Source organism: Oryzias melastigma, linkage group LG2, assembly GCF_002922805.2.
Source record: "Oryzias melastigma strain HK-1 linkage group LG2, ASM292280v2, whole genome shotgun sequence".
Lineage (NCBI taxonomy): Eukaryota > Metazoa > Chordata > Actinopteri > Beloniformes > Adrianichthyidae > Oryzias > Oryzias melastigma.
Window position 1 is genome coordinate 13,559,713 of NC_050513.1, and position 25,202 is coordinate 13,584,914.

At 37.8% G+C, this 25,202-nt stretch overlaps 2 protein-coding genes and 1 pseudogene across 2 annotated transcripts in view; 1 reads left to right on the top strand and 2 right to left on the bottom strand.

Annotated features, from left to right (window-relative positions):
- The window catches only part of LOC112139907 (NLR family CARD domain-containing protein 3-like), a 385,294-nt gene that overhangs the window by 31,971 nt on the left and 328,121 nt on the right, over nt 1-25,202 (bottom strand). The gene's annotated exons all lie outside the window — the stretch shown is intronic.
- On the top strand, nt 8,150-19,384 carry LOC112139900 (gastrula zinc finger protein XlCGF57.1). Its single transcript, XM_024262749.2, has 2 exons — nt 8,150-8,204; nt 15,900-19,384. Exon 2 carries the CDS (start codon nt 15,962-15,964, stop codon nt 17,330-17,332), a length of 1,371 nt encoding a protein of 456 aa, XP_024118517.1. The 5' UTR covers nt 8,150-8,204; nt 15,900-15,961; the 3' UTR covers nt 17,333-19,384.
- The window catches only part of LOC112139896, an 11,021-nt pseudogene continuing 5,312 nt past the window's right edge, over nt 19,494-25,202 (bottom strand).

Below are 25,202 nucleotides of genomic sequence, written 5' to 3' on the forward strand. Positions count from 1 at the left end.
TTTCCTTACAAGAGGACAATATTTTTCGTAAAGTTTTGTTACCGATGTTATAAAAGCTTGATAGGCTATGTCAACATCTTCAACATACCGCTGCAGTTTCATTGTCAGATACGAGTAGAAGTGTCAGAAGTTGAGTCCTTGTACCATTTTTCCCCAGGAGTCGTTCGTCAAAATCCTTTCAATGAATCCAGTTTGGTGAATAATCTTTAAACATATCTTGAGTTTGGCATCATTTTAGGATTGTTGCACACAAAATTATTTTACTTTAATGCCAGGAGGTAGTGAATATGTCTATAAACAGGCTTTACATGACCTGCAATGCTGCCCAAATGTCAAAGATTCAAACTTATTCTCAGTAAATCACGTCCTGCAGGAACAAAAACACCAGTTTTGAACTTTTCCTTTGACTGTAGCCATCGGCCCTCCATTGTAAATTAATGTGTCATTTATTTGCACATGTGGCTGTACTTTCATGATCCAATGTCCAGTTTTTCAGTCAGATTTCCATCCTTTGCTCCGATGTTTTCATTGATTTAATGGTACGGTCCATTTATCCAGTTCCATATTGAGAGATTACGGTTGTGTCCAGATCATAGACCGTAAAAAGATGGACATAACCCATAAAAGAAATGCCTTGCTGCCGGTTCCAGCCAAATCAGTCGCCATTTTCTGTTACACAAGCACAGACATTTGGAGTAAGTTGACTGCTGTGGTCCAAGTCATGTTTCTATGACAACTACTGTCACCAATCATGACTAAGCTTATTCCAAGTCCACTGAAAGCAGCTCAGGAGAATTTAACGTTTGAGGTTCAGTAAAAGCTTCTCTATAGAACTCCACAGGATTTTGGCTTCTGGAGCCAGTAGGTACTTCCTGTTTGGAATCCAGAGAGTCCAGTCATATACAGTCGATGGTCCAAATCTATTCTTAATCAGTTCTCTAATGACCTTCAAAGATTTTACTTAAAATTTGCAGCTTTCCAAGATTTGCGTTTCCACATTTTCCCATGAAGCAACGCTCTGAAGTAGAGCTCATCTCCACATCTTCTACATTCAATGTCCTGCAATCTTTGCTTTCGTCTCCAGTGACTCACGAGTCTCTGCCACTCAGAGCATCCTGTTGAAATCCAACGCTTCAAGTTTGAGCGTTCTAGAGGAAATCCTCAGCATCCATTAGAGTTCAGTGTTCACCTGTCAGACACGGAAAATCCATCCCAGATCATCGAGTCTTGAAGACAGAAGCTGCACATCCTGGTTTTCAGTTTCAAGTGAAATGGGAAATTCTCTTTAAGCTGCAGCTCGAGGAAATATTTAGTTTATTAACTTATTCCTAAAATAAAGCATCACAGCTCCTTAAACTATTAAATTGAATTTCAGAATTAAAGTAAATCCTCCCTTCACAACATTTAAGAAACCTGAACCAGATCAAAGCATTTAGGGAGAAGACGACATTTTCTGGAGCATTAACTAAAAAAAAAAAAAAGTTTTTTTTCTTCTTGTTTAATATATTGCAGTATATTTCTTTTTCTGCCACTTCCTTAAAAAATATTTAAGTTTATACAATTTAAAGTTTAGTGGTAAAGTTTTGTCTAATGAAGTTAGGAAGGAAAAGATGCATTTATTATAGACGAGGTTAGAAAAGGAATGGAAGAAAAAAAGATTCAGAGAGAATAAGCAGACAAGATAACTGGACTAAAGTAAGAAAGCTCCAGGGAAAAATGAAAGGATAAGAAAATCCAGAAAGACGACAAGAAAATGGAAGAATTAGTTTTTATGATTTTTATGTCTTATTTATACTTTTAATTGTAAATGTTTAATTTTTTGGGGTTTTTATTTTATTTGAACTTTTAATCTACAACGCCTTGTTTGGCCGAGGTCATTTGAAGGCGCTACATAAAGTAAACTTAAAGTCAGGTTCTGGGGAGAGGAAAAAAAAAAAGAGAAAAGTAGAGATCAAATGTAAATGGACAGAACATGAGTGGACCAATAAAGACAAACCAGAGAAGAAGAAGCTCCAAAACAAAGTGTTCTGTGACAGAAAGAACCCGACATGCATCACCGACAGGTGGATGTGAGACGATCGTGCGGTCCTCCCTGACCTACAGCTCCCTGGTTGTGGGCTGGGTTTTCACGACCACACCAACAGAACCAAACCTTCAAACCAACCAAACAAGACTAGGAACCAAAACCAAATCTCATCACAACAAACTCCATTTTAAAGAATCCCAACCGGACCAGCAAAGCAAAAAGGCTCAACCACAGCGGGAAGGCCCAGCGCACGTATGCAATAAAGAAATAAAAATGGGTCTTACCTGTCGTCGCACCACCTGGAAAAAAAAAGTTGCAAACCAATCCAAATACAAGAAGAAGCAGAAAAGGAAAGAGGAGTTCTGAAACCTCCAAACCAATAACTCCTTCACTGATTCAGCTCCAGCCCAACAACCACAACCTCTGCTGATCCTGTGAGCAGACGCCCACCAGCCTCAGAACCTCATGATGGTTCCTGAAGATCTAATCCTTCCACACCTCAAAGCTTCCATATGAACTAAAGCTAAAGCCTGACTGCTGCCTAACAGAAAGCATTGAAGGTGACTTTCACAGATGAGGCTGAACTTATTCTAACAGATTCAGAGAAAACTAGACAAATCCATTTTATGCACAAATCTAACAAAGTCAAAACATACAACAGGAAGTAACAAAAGGCACGGCGGCCACAACAGGTAAAGTCATGGCACGGCGGCCATGAGGTCGTACGGCGGCGACACGGCGCCCCAGAAGGAAAGAATTGACCACACATACCTTTAAGGGGCTCCAATGATGAAACGCTCAATGAAATGTGCTGAGTGCATTAGAAAGAAAGTGTCTCACATACCTTTGAAGAGCAGCACGAAAATGAAGAACACACAAGAAGTACACACGAGGAAAATCCTGGAATGTTTTATTTTATTCAGGTTTTATTTAGGAGCTAAACCTCCTAGAAAGGAGGTCAAAAAAGAACAAAGCTGAAGACCTGCAGGGGGAAAAGTTATGAATGACATTTCAGCTGAAAAGGCCTTCAAACAATAAGTTCAGTCCTCACTGTGACCAAGAAAAGAGCAGATTTATCACTGCTGCACCAAGTAAGAAATAAATAGAAATAAAGTCACCTTCAATGCAAGCTTAGAGAAAGAGGAAAAGATCGGCGCGGCGGCCAAACCAATAAACCCAACACTTACTGGTTGAAGATCGTCCTGAGGGGGGGGAAAAAAAAAAAAAGTTCTTTAGAAGTTGAATCATTAGGAATAAACTGCAAACAGAAATGAGATTTTCAAAGATTCCTGTCTTTAAGGATTGTAGCTGAAAACATTTATAATCTAAGAACCGTTGGTGATGGTAGAAACGTCTTATGAGGCTTTTAGCTGCAAGAACCTCTCCAGGGGCCAAATGAGGCCCGTTAAATTATTTCATAATAATTCTTTCATTTATTTTCCCTTATAATTGTTGAGTTTCCTCAAAGACGGGACACTATCAATAAATTGAACTTTAAGTGCAGAAAGTTGTTTTGAATTTATGTGGTGTTGGAAGAATCATCTTTTTTTTAATGTGTGTGTGTTTTCCGAGTGCGACAGTTCTTTTTCCAAACGTTCCAACACCCCATAACATGAACGCAAGTTTATGGTTTTCCCTGAAAAACAAATCATTGGTGCAATTAACACTAAACTAAAATCAGTTTTGAAGTAAACCTGTGTTTTATATTAGTTCTAAGCAGAATTAAAGCATGTTTTCAACCAGATTTATTTTATTTCTTTCTCTTATAAAGAAAATACTCTAAATACGCATCTGGCCCTTCCGTCAAATTTTATTTTTGGGCCTCAAGTCAAAAAGTTTCCTGCTCTAAACTCATCTGTCAGGACTAGAGCTACACTCCAAAGCCTTCATGGTCGACCATCTCTGAACGTAGTGCTGAAATAGTTACCTCTTTGTTTTAGTCTGAGGTCCACTTTTCCTGGACAGCAAGGAATTCTGGGAATTCAGGCTCCGTTTTACAGCTTCATTTCCACTTCACACCCTGTAAGAGTTCGTTTTTAAACACAGTTTAAATTCTCACCCCAAACTTCTTTTATTTTGAAAGGGTTCCCAGTGGTCTTTTAATTTAAGATTACATCTGTTTTAGCCAAAACCAAAAACCTGTGAGGGTTTCTATGACAGTTTCTGCAGAGCGGCTGGAGTTAATGAGCAAATTGCCTCCAAGTTGTGGGCGGTGCCGTTTGTGTGGAATACGCCTGTGCAGATTTCCCATCATCCCTTTATGCTCTCTCCCTTTAGCATACAGCCCCTCACACACCTAACCCAACATTAGAAGTGAAACAAAAATGCAGAGCAAGATTGGAGTTAGGCAGCCATAGTTTAGATCCAGAATCCAGGTCAGATGAGGAAAACAAAGACGCTCCTGGATCTATTTGTCTATAAGTGGTTGAATCAGAATGGAGCAGAGCAGGAAGTTTGTAGTTCACTGGTTGAATATTCTGCATCTCATTTATAAACTATTTTCAAATGGTTTATATTTATCTGCTCCTGATTCACAACAATGCAAATAAAATGTATTTTTGAGTTTAAAATTGACTGATTTTTTTTTTTTTTTTAGTCCACTCTTGTGAACGTTGTGTTTTCAGTATTTATTAAAGAAAATAAGCTTTAAAAAACTGCATTTCTTTTTTCAAATCGTGAATCAGAAACGGCTTAAAGACACATTTGTGACTGAAATACACTGGGTAATGCCACAAGCTCAATGAAAAGGAAAGATGAAAGTACAAATAAACTTGAATTGGTAACAGTTTTTTTTCCCCAGGTTTCAAAATTAGTTTTTTTTTTCAAATATTCAATTTTATTTTCTCACATTTTCAGTAATTCCTTTAGGTTTTCAACATGTATTTTTTTTGTTTAAAACTTCTTTCAGTTTTCCCCCCAAATTTTCAATTTCTCTTTTTTCAATTTTTTTTTTCCTTTTTCAAAAAAAAAAATAAATAAATAAAATAAAAAAAAATAAAAATAAAAAATCAAATTTTAACAAATCATTTTGAAATTCTTTTTTTCTTAAAAATTTCAAAAAGAAATCTCCAAATTTAAAAAAAAAATCCTTTAAATTATAAAAAAAAGAGACTTCAAATTCTCAATATTTTTCTTCAAATTTTCTTTTTTTTCTCTCAAATTTGCAATCCATTTATTGTTCACTTTAAGCAGATTCTGGGGTTTCACTAGATCACTGGTCCCACCCACAATTCTGAGGTGAATTTCTAATGAACTATTGCCAGTCTGCAGAAACCATAAAAAAATAAAACTTTTTCACTTAAAGAACATAATCATAATTAAAAGACCACTAGGAACACTGAAAAACAATCAAAATACGATTGAGTTGGCCTGTAAATTATAACATAACAAAAATACTATTTTTAAAAACTCACAGGTGAATTTTTTTTGTTAAGTTTGTATATTTAAGTATGTTTGTCCATCAACTTCTAAGTAAAACAAAAATATATTTAGTGGATCATTTTATCCTGTTAACTGTACAGTTTCATTTAGAATAAATTTCTTATTTTTCTACAGGGAATCTTTTTAACCAACTGATAAATCTGTCAACCTAAAGAACATACAAAAAATCATTTTAGTGATGTTCTCATGATGTAGGAATTTTGAAACTGTATGTTTTACTATAATTGAATTAGAAAAAAAAAACATTTGAGATAAAAAGTAAAAATGTTTTCTACCCTCAGAAAAAGCCTGAGGCCTTTCAGGTTCTAAACTCTCCTGTTCTCCATCCAGGAACCTCTAAAGCTCTGACAGGTGAGGAGCAGCTCCCAGAAAACTTCACACCTGAGTCTAAAGTTCAGGTTTGAAAGGCAGAACTTCAAAATCAAACCGAGCAGAAAGAGGAACCACTGACCTGAAGTCCACCGCAGAACTGCATCCAGAACCACTGACCCGCGGTCTCACCTGGACCCAATTACCTTTAATGAGCTCTCAGATGCAGGTGGAGCGAACACGTGATCAGCTGGGATTAAAACCAATGCATCTGAAGCTAGAATGGTGATGTCATAATATGGCAATTTAACCCGAAAAAATAGTACTTTATTTATTTGCGCATGAGAAAGTATTTGGTGCAAACGAGAAGCAGACTGATGAAAACGCTTCGCCAAAACAAATCAAATGACTTCTGAGCTTGTTTTATGTGACGTTCAGAGGCTCCATAGACTGTATGAAGTGTCTCCTCCTGGTGCGTTCACTGAGCCTCAGAACATAGAACATTCGTGGAACTCCCATCGCAAACCAGCCTAACTTAGTCCGCTACTTTTTATGATGAGTAAAATAAAACCCGCCCAAAATATGCCTACCCGCCCAAAGCCAACTTCGCACGCAAATTTAGAACCAAACCCCCCAATTAGGCGGGAACCCGCCCAATCTGGCAACACTGCACAGATCGCCTGCAGCGCGGTGCATGCTGGTTAGTTTCTGTCGCCCAACGTCAAATCAAATCATGAAGTATCGCGAGAAAAGGGCGGGTTCAAAGCGCCTTCCTTTTATTTTGATTGAAAACAGGTGACATACAGGAAAAAACAAAGAACATTAAACTGTACATTAATTGTTCAAAATAAACCCCAGGGGGTTTTGGATTTTCAAAAAAATGTCTAATCCTATTAATTTTAAATGACATATACATATTACGTAAATATGTGGGAATTAGATCAGCCTTTATTCTGTTTGGATGTGATTGGAAATATGAATTTATGTGATTTTATACGGTTTCTCAGGACTGTTTGGTGCGCTGAGCGGCATTTCCGCATTCAAAAGCCGCCTAGGCCTGCTCATACGGTCCTGAAGCCGCTCGGAGAGACAGTTCTCTCGGGAGACATGGTTCTCCTGAATCCGGCAGATCTCGTGCAGATCAGCCGGACGGACTGCGGTCCGAAGCTCACACCGTACCAAAGGACCCTGCGCTCACACATGAAAGCTGAGTCCGGCTTTTCTACTCAAAGAAAAGAGTTTGCTCGCGGAGAGCAGCTGATCGTTTCTGTTCATGCTCCTAAGACTCCCATACCCTCTATGCACGACTTAAAATCTAGCGCAGTAATTACACACGATCGGAATGTGTGTTTACATCCAGCTTGATCGGATCAGCAATCAGTATAACCCACCTGTCTTGATCGGACAGAAATTTGTATCCGAAAGAGTCTGATAGGGCCAGAGTATTCCGAATGGCGTGTCTACATGATCAATTTCGGTTCTGATCAAGCGTTTATTCCGATTAGCTGGGGCCATGTAAATGTAGATAATGTTTGAGAGAAATTGTAATATTGTGTATCTGGAAAGAATTTTAGATCTTTAAGTCCATCTCATGAAAAATGAGAGCAAAAACAAAAGTGTTGCATTTATATTTTTGTTGAGTGTATTTTAGGTACACTAGTTATGATATAATGTTTAAAAAGAAAAAAAATGCTTCAGTGTCTATTTAGGCTCAAGATGTAAACAATGTTTTGTTTTGTTTTTTACAGTCATACACAGTTATTTAATTTGAGAATGTTTTAATAAAGACGTTTTGCACTGAACACGAGTACATCATATTTGAAGCATTAATGCAAAACTGTAACTTTGTTTTTTGACTTTTTAGTTAAAATTAATATTTCCTGACTAAAATAGTTGCAGATTTGTAGCGTCACTTGTTCTGTGATTTTAAAAATTTAGCAGGTCTTTTACGTCAATGTCGTAACCCGGAAGTAAACACCACGAGACGCTAGAGTGCTATCAGTGTTAGCTTGTGCTCTTCGGATGGTGGTGTTTTGTTCGGACGTTTGTGAGGTTTTTGGACAGATATGACAATGCGCGGTTCGTGTCGGAACTCTCAGCATTTTCCAAAGTGTCGTAAATGAGTGAATACGTGTTGAACGTAAAGACAACGTGGCTGTGATTGAGAGACTAGCAGATGATCGGAGCTGCTGCTGTTCAGAGGACGGCGGTGTTTGTGTGAGTTTGAGCTGAAGATCTTCTGCAGCTACAGGAACCATGTCTTCACTTCAGTCTCTGAGAGAGTTTATCAGCGAGCGACTAGCTGCTGCTGCTGAAGAAATCTTCAGACACTGTGAAGGAACCATCGTCCAGTACGAGCAGGAGCTCTGTCGTCAGCGCAGACTGCTGGATATCTGCTGGAAACCACAGCTTCAGCTGAACGCTATAGGTATGTTCACTTCCACAAAGGTGACAACGCCTTCATTTTCCAGAACATTAATTCTGGTCCGAATGAACCTGGAGCGATGACTGTTTGTGTCTGAGTATTCCGTACCGCCATCTTGAAGCAGTAAACTTTCGCTCTGCAGCCGTTAGCTTCTTTCATGCTTCGATTTATCTTCGCCTCTTTGTTGCTCCTCCCTACTACCCGAAATAGAAAATATCTGAAAAACCCCTAAGTAGAAACGAAGAGTTCAATGCGAGCCTGAGTCACATTTCAGGTATGTAACTTCTGCTCTATAGATCCCGAATGACCCCTAAGGTTCCCGGTCCCTCATGTTCCTTCAGTTCTCGCGAGAAGTGTTTGTGACAGCGCTCCCGGTCCCACGTGACTTTATAGCCCTACATGGGTCACCGGGAGGTCACAAGTGATTGTTGTCAATAAATGATCGAACTTCGCATCCCCACGAAGGATCATACAATGCTTGATGCTCCGCCTTCGGCGGTCAGAAGGGATGAAATAGAGAGACCGGTCACTGTATATCAGGGGTGTCAATCTCTGGAGTACTCACTTTTATTTTCAAAGTGAAAAGTGTTTCTAAAAACGTTTATTTAGACTTTTTTATATTAATTATTGGAAATATCTGTTTAAGAAGGTGGGGAAATGTCAAGTTTCACCAGATATTATTCACAATGTAAGTTTAAAACGGCTGATAAGAAAACTCTAATGACCCAGTATTCTAGTAGTACTTGAACGCATCACTCACGGATGAATCAGTGAGACGTGTGATCTTATGACGGAATAAGTGTGTAAATTAGGTGTTGTGTGTGTAAGTAGAGCTGGGAATCACTGGGTACCTCACGATACGATACGCGATACATGGCTCACAATATCGATAACATCGCGATACTGCGATAATTGGTAAAAATTCTCTCTAATAACCAGCATTATATAGAAGAACACATATTTTTGGGGAAAATATATTCCCATTTATCTTTTTTAGCTTTAACACAATCATAATAAACAACTTTTCTTATTTTGTGCAACAAATTATAGACACTTTTGTGCAACATTGCTGAAATCTTTAATACTATGTCTTTGACGAGCATTGACAACAACTGAATTGGAATTATCTGTCAAATTTAATGTTAACAATAGTAAACATGATCAGCAGTGACACTACTTAGTGCAGAATTGTTGTAAACAACAGAACAAAAATTAAATAAGTCAAGTGGCGACAGCTATCTACCTGCAAACGAACGTCACACCAAAGGATGATTAATATAATGTTTTACAGCCTCTCTCAAAATTGACCTAATTTTTTGTGCACTTTTCCCTCACTTGAAAAGGGCTGAGCATTAAAAATTGAAGGCTGGTTTACTCAGACTGTTACTTGAGATTATTTTTCCAATTTTTATCATTTTTCCATTTGGTCAGGCAGCAGTCAATAGGTAAAAACCTTAAAACACACATAATAATGGCAATAAATATAATTTTAAGTGCTTCAACTAATAGGCAACCTCCCTAATTTTACAGTGAATTCATGTACTTTATTTTAAATACATTTTTATTTAAGTTCAAACATCAAATCCTACATTTTTCATTTAAGAATTACTTTAAATTAACATAATATCGATACTTGGTCAGAACCCATCGAGAATCGATCGTAAGACTAAGTATCGCGATATATCGCAATATCGATATTTTGGCACACCCCTATGTATAAGAGGTGATTTGTGCGTATTTTTAAAGATTTTTGTGTGTAATTAGTTTTAAGCTGTTGTAATTTTAATTTATGCACGTGTAAATTGTGTTTTGTATTTTTTTTTATTTTGTATTTTTTTTTTTTTACTTATGCACAAAACGTATTATGAGTTACAAATCAAGAATACACACACACAAATCCAAAGTTATGCACAAATCCTAAATTACACACACGCAAATCAAGAATTATGCACCCACAAATTGGAGTGCATCTATTTTCTCTCCGTAGGACACTATGTGTGACTGGATCATTACGAATCTTGATGAGTTTTACTGTCAATTTCCATTATCAGTAAACCAAAATACTAACATCACAGGTTTAAAAGCTCAATTCTCATTAAAAGACAGCACATAAGGGCTGATCTGAATGTCTAACAAGCTGCTGATCTACTTGGGTTTTGACACATAGCAATCTCTTAGGTTTATAGAGAATGGTCAAATAACTACTCGTTACAATCAAAGTATGCAGAAAAGCATCTCTGAATGCAAAACACTTCAAACTAGGGGTGTATGAATCACAAAACTCACTGATCGGATCATGTCATGGTTTAAGGGTCACAGTTCAGATCATTTTTCGGATCAGTAAATAAATTGTAAAAAAAAAAAACAACAACAAGAAAAAAAAACAAAAAAAGGAAAAAATCATGAAGATAAAAATCCAAATTTACTTTTTTAAAAAGCTTTAACCCTCGTGCTCTCTTATGGGGTCCAGATCACCCTATCCTTACATTGAGGTGTTAGCCCTTCCATGACAAACGTGGACAAGGTGGGCAAGATTTCATGTATGTCATTGGACACCAGTAAAGATCGACAATCATTGAAAAAAAAAAACGTTCAGCGCACTGTCTTGTGGGATCCAGATGACCCCACTGATAATGTAAACAAGCCTAGGAGAGTGGAAGGGTTACAGGGGCCATACCATGAAAAAACATATTTTTAAGCTTTTATGTGTATTATTCTGTTTAATACTCACTATAAAGAACCCCAAAGTGGTATTTTGAGCAGTTCACGCATTTCTGAGTAATCCTCTAAAACCTGCACTCTTAACAGCACCCCCTCCCATACCCACGGAAACAAGTGGGTCCTCACAATCTGACATCACTGAGTGAGACAGCCACTTAGCCAGCACTGATCAAAAAACTTTCATTTTAGATGCAGAATACCGTATATCTTTCAATTATGTCTTGTCTTCCATCTTTAAAAATAATTGGATGTTTATTTTTCATGGAAGAAATGTAGACACGCTGCTGCGGCTCTGGGATGACATCATGAAATTGGCTACAGCCACACGCAGTGGCAGGTGGAGCCTCAGGAATTCAGTTGTTAAACTTACAAAAATAACGGATCACGGACAATGAATAATCTGTGGTCCGTACAGATCACTAGTCCGTGTCTGGGTTCAGATCTCCCAGTGAGGGGCATTTGCAACCCACAGCCGCTGCTCCGTTACAGAGAAGTGCTGTCAGGGGAAGGCGGTATGGCAAGCCAAAAGGATCAAAAATCACTTGGAAAAGCAGGCATGGCAGTGTCTCACCTGTACATGTACTACGGATAATAATAATTGTACTTTTAACAATATTTAAATGTTCCCACATGTGTTGAAAATCAATACTACAATAAATATAATGAAAGTTTAATTTAATATTTATTTTTGACATGGGGGTTGGTAGGGGGTTGCATATTATACATCCTTTTCTCTCAGTTTTTGCAGATGTGGTCTCCAGACATGTAAATGTAATCAGAAACTACATGTTTTTATATTTTTGTTTATGTTCAAAGTTCAAGGATTTGTCAGTGTACATTTTATGATTTGAAGTACTTTATATGTTTTATTAAATATGTTTTAAAGATAAAAAAAAAGTCATTTTAGGCTTGTAACTTCTTGTTTTTCTTTCTTTCTTTTTTTCACTTTTTACTGATCCAAAAAATGATCCAAACTGTGATCTGTGATCTGTTACACCTCTAGCTTAGACTGATCTGATATGGATGTCATAGATCTGATTTGCATATTTCATTTAGAAAATATTTAACGTCTGATGTCCTTCCTGACACAACTTTCTGTATTTGTCTCCAATAATGTTTAATAATTTGGGGGCTAGATTTCTTTTTTCAATCTGCTGGACAACTTGGTTGTTGAGATAAAAATTACATTTTGGCCACTGAGGTTTTGGCTTCAAACTTGGAGAATGAAATCAGATACATCAAACCAAATCAGAGATTTGATTTTTTGTTCATATCGCCCAGTTCTGCATATAATTCTAATTATATACACATAGCAACCATGCAAATGTATTTAGATTAAATGGTGAGAATCATGGTTGGATTTGTGAATTGTTGAGCTTCATTTAGGGTTTTTCCTGCACAGAAAATTTGGTGGTTGCCACCACCACCAAATTTACAAGCCCCACCAGATCCTGCCCTTCAATCGAACACATGATCAAGTGTTCCAAAGCCGCTATTTTTCAGTCATTTGTAACTACAGTTACACACATCCACCACTAAGGGTGAGTGGCACTGTGTCCAAATCAGCGCATTAAAATCAAGCATTTCAAGCATTGACCGTATAAGAAAGAACTGGACAGAGCAAGCCCCCCTACTTCCGTGTTCCATATAGGAAGTACCACTGGATTGCAAAAAGGCCAAAGTCCCATGGACTTACATTGAGAAACAGACAGTTATTTCTCAGTCATTTTAGATGTCAGAATAATCATTCTTCCTCTGCTGGTTTCTGATTAACTTCTTCTTTCTAATCCTAATTTTTTTTTAAAGATTTTTTTCTATTATCACAAGTTATTAGAGTTATAAATTGACCAATCAGATGGTTCAATAAGCGTTTGTGGGTCTGACGTCGGACGTGCGGGGGGTTTGATTGACAGATGACGGGTAGCCAATGGGAGCAGACTTCATCAATGGGTCAGTGAAGACCTTTTAACACCTACTTTACAATTCAACAATGTAATCATTGTCCTACTGTTGTTTTCCTCAATGGAATGTACCGATGCAGCAGTTTGAAACAACAAGAGGAGCATGCTGTCGACATTTTTAGATGAGGATTTACTCTGTAGAAATAGATTTCACTCTGAGGTTATGTGCTTTGGACTTTTTTGTTTGTTTAACATTTGTTTTTCTTTTTTTTTCACTGTTTTGACTGTAGCTTATAATTTATAAGTTGCGTATCATACGGAATGGTACAGCTCCTCCATAAAATCACCAAAGTTAATTCTTCGCCGCACTTTTCCAGCTTGCAGCCTGAAATAGATGCAGACGTCTCCTTTGAGGATGAGCGCGAGTGCCATGACAAACTTCAATGGATCGTGTTGTATTTTCAAAAAGAAAAAGATCCAGATGTTCACTTGTTAGGATGGTTATTTATTTTATATACCGCTGAACGCGCTTCTCACGTGCATCTGATCAAACTGTAAATGGACAAGCTGCGTTGCATGCGCGCCGCACTGCAGCAATGTCACCTAAATGCTCCCTTTTTGCTTGAAAAAAAGGAAAAAATGTAGGTAAATACAAGATGACCGTTTGTCGAATCAAATGTTGGAATGATTCCCTAGTGAGTAGTTTCTACTATGACCGTGTACATCTAGCTAAGTAACTAGATAAATCTTTATTTCTACTTAGGTTGTTAGTCAAATGTATTAGTTTTACAGGTATGGAAAAATCATAAAAAAACCAACTTTTTTTAAATATAATTGAAGAGGAAAAGCCTGACAGGTGGAGTGTAGTCACATTAAACTGTATGTCTATTGTAAAGTTGCAATTGATGGTCCTAACCAAGAGATGTTTGACTACCAAGAGTGTCTGAAAAGATTTTATAAGATGAAACATCAAATATTCTGCTACAGGCTGTTTGCTGTGCAAATATGTTGCTGAGTAGTAATGAGTAGATGCTTGTTGCACAATCTCATGTTCAGTAAATGCCCATGGATCTGAGGTGTTATTTAGAAGCACTTAGAAGAAAATAAAGAAGCATGAAATTAAATAATTCTAATTTGTCCTTTATTATATATGTCAATATTAGGGGTGTGCCAAAATATCGATATTGCGATATATCGCGATATTTAGTCCTGCGATCGATTCTCGATGGGTTCTCACCAAGTATCGATATTATATTTTCATTTAAAGAGGCTGTAGCGCTGAGCGTCTGAGTCACGCGCCGGAACTATGGGCGCACGCTGCGTCGGACTTTTAATAGCGACGCACGCGCTCATTTGGGAGAAGCACCGGTGAGATACAGGCTCTGTAGCACGTGTGTGAAGCATGCCTACCTGTCAGCATTTATCATCCATCTGTAGGAGATCCACCCGGTAAGAAGTGACTTTGTCTGAGCGCTAGAATGTCAGCGATCACTTACTTTCTGTTTGCTGTGGGAACTGAGCGCGTGCTACGCAGTTGTCTGTGTACGCTTCAAGGAGCGTCGGAATTTTCGCTTTCATGCACTTCAATGTTTAACCTGCTGCTGTACGGTGTAACTTTGATAAATTTATAATGTGACGTTTTCAAACAATGTAATTATTTGTTGCTAATGTTAATTTTAAAGTAATTCTTAAATAAAAAAGCAGGATTTGATGTATGAACTTAAATTTAAATGTAATTAAACTAAAGTACATGAATTCACTGTAAAATTAGGGAGAATGCTAATTAATTGAAGCACTTAAAATTATATTTATTGCCATTATTATGTGTGTTTTAAGGATTTTACCTATTGACTGCTGACTGACCAAATGGAAAAATGATAAAAATTGGAAAAATAATCTCAAGTAACAGTCTGAGTAAATCAGCCTTTATTTTTGGATGCTCAGCCCTTTTCAAGTGAGAGAAAAGTGCACAAAAAATTAGGTCAATTTTGAGAGAGGCTGTAAAACATTATATTCATCATCCTTTGGTGTGACGTTCTTTTGGAGGTAGATAGCTGTCACTACTTGACTTATTTAATATTTGTTCTGTTTACAACAATTCTGCACTAAGTAGTGTCACTGCTGATCATGTTTACTATTGTTAACATTGAATCTGACAGATAATTCCAATTCAGTTGTAATCAATGTTTGTCAAAGACATAGTATTACTGATTTCAGCAATTTTGCACTAAAGTGTCTATAATTTGTTGCACAAAATAAGAAAAATTGTTTAGTATGATTGTGTTTAAGGTAAAAAAAAGATAAATGGGGATATATTTCCCCCCAAAAACATGTTCTATATAATGGTAGTTATTAGAGAGGATTTTTACCAATTATCGCAGTATCGCGATATTATCGATATCGTGAGCCATGTATCGCGTATCGTATCGTATCGTGAGGTACCCAGTGATTCCCAGCCCTAGTCAATATACATGCTAAAATAGTAAATACTTTTGCTCGGGGGGCGAAAGTTAAGGTACACGAATCTGAGGCTGCAATGAAACACCACCACCCTATTTTAAGACAGGAAAAACCCTGTTGATTTGTGAATCAAATCAGATCGCCACCTAAGTACCAATCCATAAGCATTTTTTGACATACCATGAATCTTTGACCGTTCACCCTATCAGCATAAATTTGCTGATTCTTTTGACAGAATCAGCTGATGGACATGGATTGAATATGCACTTCACTGTTGAACAGTGTTGCATATCGGGGCAGGGATGCTTTGGGAATCTGCTCCTTTTGTTAATTTTGTCCAAGTTGATGGGTTATGGTAAAATACAAAGAATGTCATCATTCAAGCTAAAGCTCCAATGTAAAATGGTTAATTAGGTATTCCTCCCACCTGACTGAAAGACCAATATCAATATTACCTCTTAACTTGAAATGAACCTAGAGAATTACAGTTTTTTGATAAAAAATTTGAACTGTAGGTCTTCTTACTGATGTGGTTTAGACTGTTATAGGTGCATAACAAACTTATAAGTATTTTAAAAGTATAATAAGGCTCCTTCTTGTGTTTGTGTCCCTGCAGTTCTCCCCCAGCATTATGCAAGTGAAAAGGCAGATCTCTGCAACCAGCAGAAGAACTCTAGAATGGCACAGGAAGAATCTGAACCTCCACAGATTAAAGAGGAACAGGATGAACTAGAACCCCCACAGATTGAAGAGGAATGGATGGAACCAGAAACTCCAGAGAATGAAGAGGAATGGGATGAACCAGAACCTGCACAGATTGAAGAAGAATGGTGGGAACCAGAACATTCACAAATTAAAGAGGAACAGGAGGAACGGGAACCTCAACAGACTGAGGAGGAATGGTGGGAACCAGATCCTCCACAGACTAAAGAGGAGCAAGAAAGGCTTGGTATCGGTCATGATGAAGAGCAGCTTGAATTGAAGCAGGAGACTGATACCTTGATGGAAATTCCTTCTTATGAGGAAAATGAGGACAGTGTTGTAGATCTAAACAATCTGCAGAGCTTTGATGTAACTTATAGTCTGGATGAAGATGGAAGCCATTATGAAGACTCAACAGATGGAGAGACAGACCAACAGCACATGTATCAGAGGAAGAGAAGCAACAAAAGTAATAGCCAAAATATGGACAGCTCTTACTTGTCAGGAAGTCGATGTGACTCTGATATTAGAGAAAATTCCAATACAGCAATTTTGGTTAAGCAACACAACCAAATTCTGAACAAAAAGAGAATTTCCTATATAAAGTCTGGCATTGTTAGTAATCTGTATGTCTACAGGAGAACTGAGTCTAAGGACAAACCCTATGACTGTAAAGAATGTGGTAAGCGTTTCAGTTGGTGGTCTCAGTTCAGAGTTCACATGAGAACTCACACAGGAGAGAGGCCCTTTTCTTGTAAAGAATGTGATACACGTTTTAGTCTTTTATCTCATCTCAAAACACACATGAGAACTCACACAGGAGAGAAGCCCTTTTCATGCAAAGAATGTGATAAAAGTTTTGGTCAAATATTTGGCCTCAAAAGACACATGAGAACCCATACAGGAGAAAAGCCCTTCTCTTGTAAAGTATGTGATACCAGTTTTAGCGAAATATATAATCTCAAAGCACACATGAGAACTCATACAGGAGAAAAGCCTTTTTCTTGTAAAGAATGTGATAAAAGTTATAGTCGATTATCTGATCTGAAAAGACACAAGAGAACTCACACAGGAGAAAAGCCCTTTTGCTGTAAAGAATGTGACAGATGTTTCTGTGAAAAATCTCATCTCAACAGACATATGAGAACTCATACAGGAGAAAAGCCTTTTACTTGTAAAGAGTGTGACAAAAGTTTTAGTCTTGTAACTCATCTCAAAACACACATCAGAACTCACACAGGAGAAAAGCCCTATTCGTGCAAACAATGTGATACAAGTTTTAGTCAAATTTCTAGTCTCAAAAGACACATGAGAACTCACGCAGGAGAGAGGACTTTCTCTTGTTAAAAAAATGTAAAGTATTCAGTCTCAAATTCTTAAACTTAGAAACACAAGAAAGCTTAAAGCACTAAAAGGCAATTAGGGTTTACTTAACAAAGTGTGTGGGGGGGCATACTAATAATATCTATATATTTTTTTCTTAATTATTATATACTTATACATTTTTAGCACTTTTACTTTTTTAACGGTTGTATTTTTCAGGTTAAAAAAACAGATTTCTGTATCTCAGAAAATTTGATTATTTGAAAAATATGCCACGCACTTTGATGCATAATTCAATTATAAGGAGACACTAGTGAGTATTAAATACATAGAAATGAACAGCTTTCTGAACTCTCATGTGTGCTGAAAACATTATTTTGTTGATTGTTCTGATAAGATATTCAAATTTTCTGAGACACTACTTCTTTGTTTTCCTTCAGCTATACACAAAAACCATCCAAACTTGAGAGACAAAGCATTAATAAATTTCAAGCTGTGCAATGATTTTATACAAATGAGTTTTCGTTTTTTTTAATTGATTGACCAAAAATGTTGAACTTTTTCATGAAAATATTATTTTTTGACTGTTCTCAATTCGTAGATGTAACTGTAAATGTGTTGTTTTAAATTAAAGCAGTTAAATCTTTAGCTCTTGGGGTGTATTCTGACTGGAAACATTTGGTCCACTTAACTTAAAGTGAACCAGAGTTCATTTCCCCCGATTATCTGTAGCAAAGTTTCAGTCTGAATGGTCTAGGACTAGGAACCGCTCTCTGATCTATCTTTTGTGGTACTCTCAATTTATTTCCACTTGGACTGAACTTTGGTTCACTCTGAAATTCCTTTGTCTGTACGCATCTTGTGCTGGGACCAGAACAACTGAACCAAAATGGCCACTGTAGTTGGTTATTAGTGGCCAAACGTGGAGCAGTGAGTCAACAACAACTCATTAAAATGTGGTCAGATGAATGCAGACTCATTAAACGAATTTTAATTTGATACATATTGCTTCTTCTGAGCCACCACCAGTGTGTGAATGTGTGTGTGAATGGGTGAATGGGTCTGTCACTGTGAAGCGCTTTGGGCCCTCGAAGGATGGTAGAAAGCGCTATACAAGTATACGCCATTTACCATTCTTACACTGTTTTTCCAACTTTTTTTTTATCATAAACACTTGTCACCGTGCCCCATAGAGTCCCTAGTAACCACCTTGCAGCGTGCATCCGCTGTACCAAAGTAGCAGTAACCAATCTTGAACCTAGCATTCTTATATACATTCAAAATTGTTCAGCGAAATAAAAAGTTTGAACAATCCTGGCAAGGATTTGCAAAGTGTAGCACCTCCATCTTTCTCTTTTTGTGTTTAACTGAACCCGTAACTGCTGGCCAATGACTGAAGAGATCTTTAGTCAAGTGGTTTTGTTTACAAGCTTTGGTCCAGATAGTCTGCTTGACTGCAGTCTAAATACAGACAAACACAAGGTTCAGGACTCAATCCCTAGCAAATAAGGCAGATTTGGTCTGGAACAAATCATTTTCCCAGTCTGAATACACTCTTGAATGGCTATAATCACTTTTAAGGTGTCATTACTTTTTTGCTGGCATTTTTAAGGAATTTTGTTTTTCAAACAAATGTTGCAACAACAATGTAAAAGCAACATTCCACTATTGTTTGATTTTTTTTTTTTATTTTGCATGTAGATGTTTAGTTGACCATTGTGTTTGCAGTTTTGAGACAAAGTGTATCCTGTCTAAGTCTACGTGTATCCTTGACAATATTAAAAATGTATACATCTGTAATTCTTACACGTTATTTGGTAACTGGACATTTCTTTTATTTTAGCAAAAACTAGTGACTGAATATTTTTTTGAGTCATGTTAGCAGGTAACATTTTCTGTTGAAATGATATTCCCAAATATACAGTAAAGAAGAGGTTGATGAAGAAACAGACTAATGTTTTTGTCTTGCAATTCATGTTTTCTAGTAGAGTTTTGAAATGTTTACCTGGTCTTTGTAGTTTTCAGTATTTTGTAATCTTTTAATGTGCAAAATAAAGTGAATGTGAAAATCGGTGAGAACAGTGTTATGTCATAGTGTTACGCCCCATTTTGTCTAGGGAATTGGGGCATAGCATAAAAGTAAATTATAAAAACAAATGTGTAACAAAAACACCAACAGAATGGCTCCATAAAAATACAATAACATTTATTTACAAGAATAAACAACAATCAATAACTAAATATGAAGCAAAAAGGCTTCAGGGTGAACTAAGGCCAAAATAACAAACAAAACCCCAACTAACTCAACCCAGGGAGCTTACCTACAATACAAAGGGAAAATAATGACAAACACTAACCTCCCTGGACTAACATAAACGAGAGAAAAGATTGACTTAAGAAAATGGCAGTTCATCCGTACAGCTTCACTTAAACTAAATACTAAACAACAGAGAGTAGGACCAAACAAAACCTACAAAGCAACTACAAAGTGCACAAAAACTAAAACAGGAGGAGAAGAGCACCGAGCTGCAGTGGAAACAGGTTGCAGCCCAGCTCCCTTCTCCTGGGTTGGAGGTCCACACAGTGCTTTTGAATGCTCCCTCCTTCAGCTTTGGCCAATGGGAGCCACACATCCAGCACCACACCTGAAAGAAATGAAAAGACAGACACACAAACAAAGATCCAAAAACACACAGGAGTCCCACTCTGACAGAAAAATACCCAGAACCAAAAAGAACAAAACCAAATACGGCCACAGCCGTAACACTCCCCTACTTAAAATAAAACTTCTTCCCCTAAAGTTTTTACCCAAGAGGGTGTTTACACAGAGAGCCAGGCACACAAAATACAGGACTGCTAGGCAAACAATATATCGAATGCTAGCCACACAAAATACTGAATGGTACAGCCGTTCCCACGAGTGCTACCCACAAAAAGAACTAAACTTAGCCACAAAAATTAACGAATGCTAGCCACAAAAATGGAGCCAGCCATACCAAAAAACCAAAAGCTAGTTACTCCAACAAGTCACTGTACTGAGCTAAACAGAATTCAACACAGGTTTTGTAAACAGATTTTCACATTGTAAAAAAAAAAACCCGGGCATGCTTCAGGTACCAGATCCACAAATGCACTGAAAATGTTACCATCCTAGTAAAATTTTCATGTTTTGAACAACAGGTTTAGAGCACTTAGTGGAAATTTGGAGTTGAGAACTCCACACATGAATTTTGATAAGGCCAAAGAGGCCACAATGCACTAAAACTGCCAAATTACGAATCTTCCTGATTCTCGAAAACTGAATCAGCAAAATGAATTTTTGTGAGGATTGAGAAAAAGTAGCGTCATGTCCCTCATGGCAACCCTGGTCTGGAACAATGTAGTTGGGTCAGCCCCTTTACCCTTCTACGGCAGCAGGAGCTTCCACACCTGCCTCCGCCCGATTGGGGTAAGTTGTATCAGCAACAACAGCAGCAGGCTCCGCTCCCACACTGTCACCTATACCACCTCCAACCGATTCCAACCAACCAAGATCTACTTTAGGGTTGACACACTCCCTGCTCAATTATGACAAAATGCTCCCAATTATAACAGCTAAAGAAGTCACATACTTCACCAAATGTAAATGTCACAAATGAACAAATCAAACAAAAACTATTGACCAAACTAAATTGATAGATGAACTGAACTATAGTAAATTTAATTAAATCAAACATTACAAACTTAACAGGAAGACAGACCTTCAAATTCTGTCCACAACTGTCTTTTCTTTCAACATCTTCATACAACCTTCCAAGACCCAAATTTCAACGTTTCATGTCTAATACAAAGCAAAAACTTAATGGACAAAAAGTTAGCTTTAATTGAAATTAAAGAGTATGTAGTAGAAATCAACAAGTAAAAATGCAAGCATTACACAACATTTGAGCTTCAGAGAAACGTAACACAGACATTTGCTGAAGCTTTGACTGGAATCAGAGAAAAGAACCCAATTTTGATTTCAGAAAAACAGCAGTTTCCATCTAAAAGGAACTAAAAAAGAAAGAAGTTTATGAGAAATCCATGAGAAGAGTTACAGGAAGAAACTAATTGAATATACGAATCTAAAAACCAGTTTGTGAGTGAAGAGACGGACATGAACTGACAAACTACCTGTTCAACAGAGAGTTTCTCAACCTTTAACTCTGATCTTAACCCAGAACCACTGAGGAACCAGACAAGAATCTGAACCCAAATCCAGGGTAAAGAGGTTCGGTGAATGTGGTGTTGAAGGTGTGGAGGTGGATCAGTGAGTCAGAGGACACTTTGAAGAAGGACAGAATTCCAGCAGGACAGTCCACATACACTGCAACTCTGAAGAAGAGGAAGAAGAGGAAGAGGATATGTATGTTTCTCTGTTATCGTGACAGACGGAGTAACCATGATCATCGGAGCAGATCAGACTCCAGGACTGACTGTTCCATCCAAACATACAGTCATGACTGTCTCCTTTCCTTCTGATTCCTCTGTAACTCACTGATATATAAACAAACTTTGTCCACTCAACCTCCCAGTAACAGCGACCAGTCAGACCATCTCTGCACAGCAGCTGATGACACACAGTGAATTGGTCTGGATGATCAGGATATGACTGAAGCTCCTCCTCAAAGGTCACCTTCCTGTTGTTGTCAGACAGTTTGAGGTTTCTGTTCACTGTGTTTGTGTCGATTGTGAGGCGACAGGAATCTGATGGAGAAACAAACACAATCCAGATGCAGTTATCGAGCCATCATCTGTTCATTGATAGACACTTTGATGAAGACTCATGAATACGTGATAAGACAGTTTGAATATATTTGAGCTGCTTTGTTGCTGAGAATCAATTGAAAATCACACTTACACTTCATCAGACCTGGAGTCAACCATTGGACTCCAGCTGGCTCTGCCCTGAAAAGAGGTGGAGGGGATTCAGAGCAGCACACCGTTTTTCAGAATGCAAACAAGGACATCACATAATTCTCATTCTTTTTCATTCCAGCAGTTTGAAGCCTCTTTTCATGTCATCTCTGTTTAAGAACCAGCAGGACAAACAAAGCATTTGTTCATGGGGGGAAGCTGTAGCTCTGTTTGTGCTGAGACAGCCTGGAAGTCACACTACTGTACCATAACTATGTTTAGGGAGTCAATAAAGGCCCAGAGTTGGTAATCTGATGATCATAATAATCCATCAAAGATTTTTAGACTGTGTCAACTTCTTAACATTTCTGATGTCTTTTCTGTGATGACAAAGTCTGTGAATGAAGCATCTTTTTGTGTTCCTCATTGCAGCATTTGAAAAAAAAAAATAAGGGAAGAGACATATATAAACTTTTGAAATAAGAAATACAAGACCACTTACACCAAATCAGAGAATCTGTAATAACTGACAGAGTTGTGTTTGTTTGCTTGCAGTGTTGACTGGCTTACCTATTTTATATAAACTCCAAGAGAGTGTTTCCTCACTAAATATTTTTCCCAAGAAGAACTGCCTTTTAACATAGTTACCTTTTTTAAGAATGAATCTACTGGCTGGTTCTAAAGACTTTTAAATCTACAAACAATTTGGGATTATCTGTTGCTGAAGTCTACTCCAGGCATCCTGCTAGCTTTTGGCCCGTTAGCTTCAGTCTGACTTACATCTGCTACAGCATGAACCACAATTTGGCAAGGAAGGTTTGTCCTTACTCCCACAAGAACTGCATAGCCGTTTGAATTATGGACTTTCAAATTTTACATTTATGTTTTTGGAACTAGCTGCTCACATTATTGCTGCCCAATTACACATTTATTTAATTTGTCTATTCAACAGTTTGTTTTTCCTTATGACTGGAAAATTGCCGTTATACTACCCCTTTTCAAAGGGGGTTCCAACTCTGACCCCAACTGCTACAGGCCTATATCCATTATGCCCTACCTCGCTAAAGTCTTAGAGATTTTGGTTCTTAAACAGCAAATCCACTTCATTGACTCTGACAACATCCTGTCAGATCTGCAGTTAGGGTTCAGAACTGGGCATGGTTGCATCACAGAAACCCTGAACGTATTTGATGACCTCATTACTTCCCTGAACAGTAAGCAGATCTACACTGCTGCATTTATAGATCTGACCAAGGTATTTGACTCAGTAAACCACTCAGTTCTCTTGCGGAGGCTCTCTAACATTGGCTTGTTGAGAAGCTGTATCAAATGGTTTGCCCGGTATTTCAAAGACCTTTTCAAAATAAGTTAAATCAGAAAAATATATGTCAGACCCTCTCATCCTTTCACAGGGTGAGCCCCAAGGTTCCATCTTCAGCCCAAGCTTGTTCTCTCTTTACAGAAATGATGTAGCAAAAGCTATTTGGGCTTCTCTGATACATCTCTACGCTGATGATACCATTATTTACTCATCTGACCCTTCACTTCACTCTGCATCGTTCCTCTCTCCAACTCAGGCTCAGTCGAGAAGTCTTTCCAAGACCTTCTCAACCCGAAGCAGTCTAAATGCATGATATTCATTTGGAGAAATGGTGTCACCTGTCCCTACAAGATTACCTGTGCAAACAGCTCTGAACTGGAGTTTGTCAGCTCCTGCAAATACCTTGGTCTCTGGCTAGACTCTACACATTCTTTCATTTCTCACATCAGTAACCTGCAAGCTAAAGTCAAAGCCAGACTGAGGTACTTTAACTGTAAAGAGGCTTCCTTCACATACTCTGCCAAAAATTCTCTGGTGAAGATGACCATACTTCCCTTGTTTGATTATGGTGATGTTATCTATAAAATGGCTCCAAAGTGTGCTCTCAAAAGGCTTTTCATTCTCTTTCACTCAGCAATCCATTTTGTCAATGGCGCACCTTTTTCCACTCATTATTGTGAACTGTATAAACTGATATGTTGGTCCTCCCTCCACACCATATGGCTTAATCACTGGTACCTTATCAAAAGCCCTAACAGAGAAGGTGCAGCAATACCTCTCCAACCTCCTGCAACATTCTCAAAATGGTTACCATTTAAAGTTCAACAATATCATTAAATTTTCTATTCCCAAAGTCTGCACAGTCTTTGGTCAAAACTTCTTTCATTTTGCTGCAGCAAATGACTGATACTTTTTACAGAATTCTCTTAAACATACTGTACACGCTATTTATTTTAGCAGAAGCTGCAACAGACCCTAGCTGACTTCTGTACTTGTTGACTCCTTCCTCCTGACTCATTGTCTATATAGGCTGTTTTAATGTCACTGTCGTTATTTATTAATGGGTGTTTGTCGTAGCTTAATGTGTAACGTTCTTAATCTTTTCTTTTTTTTTCTGGTTTTACATTTGCTGATCCTTCTTGCCAGCTCATGATTGTAAATGAGAATTTGTGCTCAATTGATCCTTTAGGTAAAATAAAGGTTAAATAAATAAATAGCTGAGGGAAAGACAGAGAGGAGATCTGCAGGTTTACCTCCTCAATCAAACATGTATGTCTACAGTAGGTCTCTCCATACCTGAGAGTGTCCAGTCTCCAGTGTGGATCCTCCAGTGCAGCAGAAAGCAGCTTAATTCCAGCCTCTCCTGGATGATTGTAGCTCAGGTCCAGCTCTCTCAGATGGGAGGGGTTGGAGTTCAGAGCTGAAGCCAGAGAAGCACAGCCTTCTTCTGTGATCAGACAACCTGACAGACTGCAGACACACAAAAAAAAAACACATGGCAAAAATAGTGAAATCTGCAGAATCTGTGAATCTGTTTACTGGTTCACATAAACTGAAACTTTCACCATTCATTGTCTTTTTGTTTTTGTGTGATCAAGGTTTGGATTTCTTGGCTCAATTTGGACAAATTTCACATTATGAATGTGGCACTGTGTGATTGAAACATACATTAAAAATAGTTGCCCCCCCCCCCCCCCC

Coding starts and splice junctions, on each gene's coding strand:
- LOC112139900 (XM_024262749.2), top strand. CDS start 15,962: ATGGCACAGGAAGAATCTGAACCTCCACAGATTAAAGAGGAACAGGAT.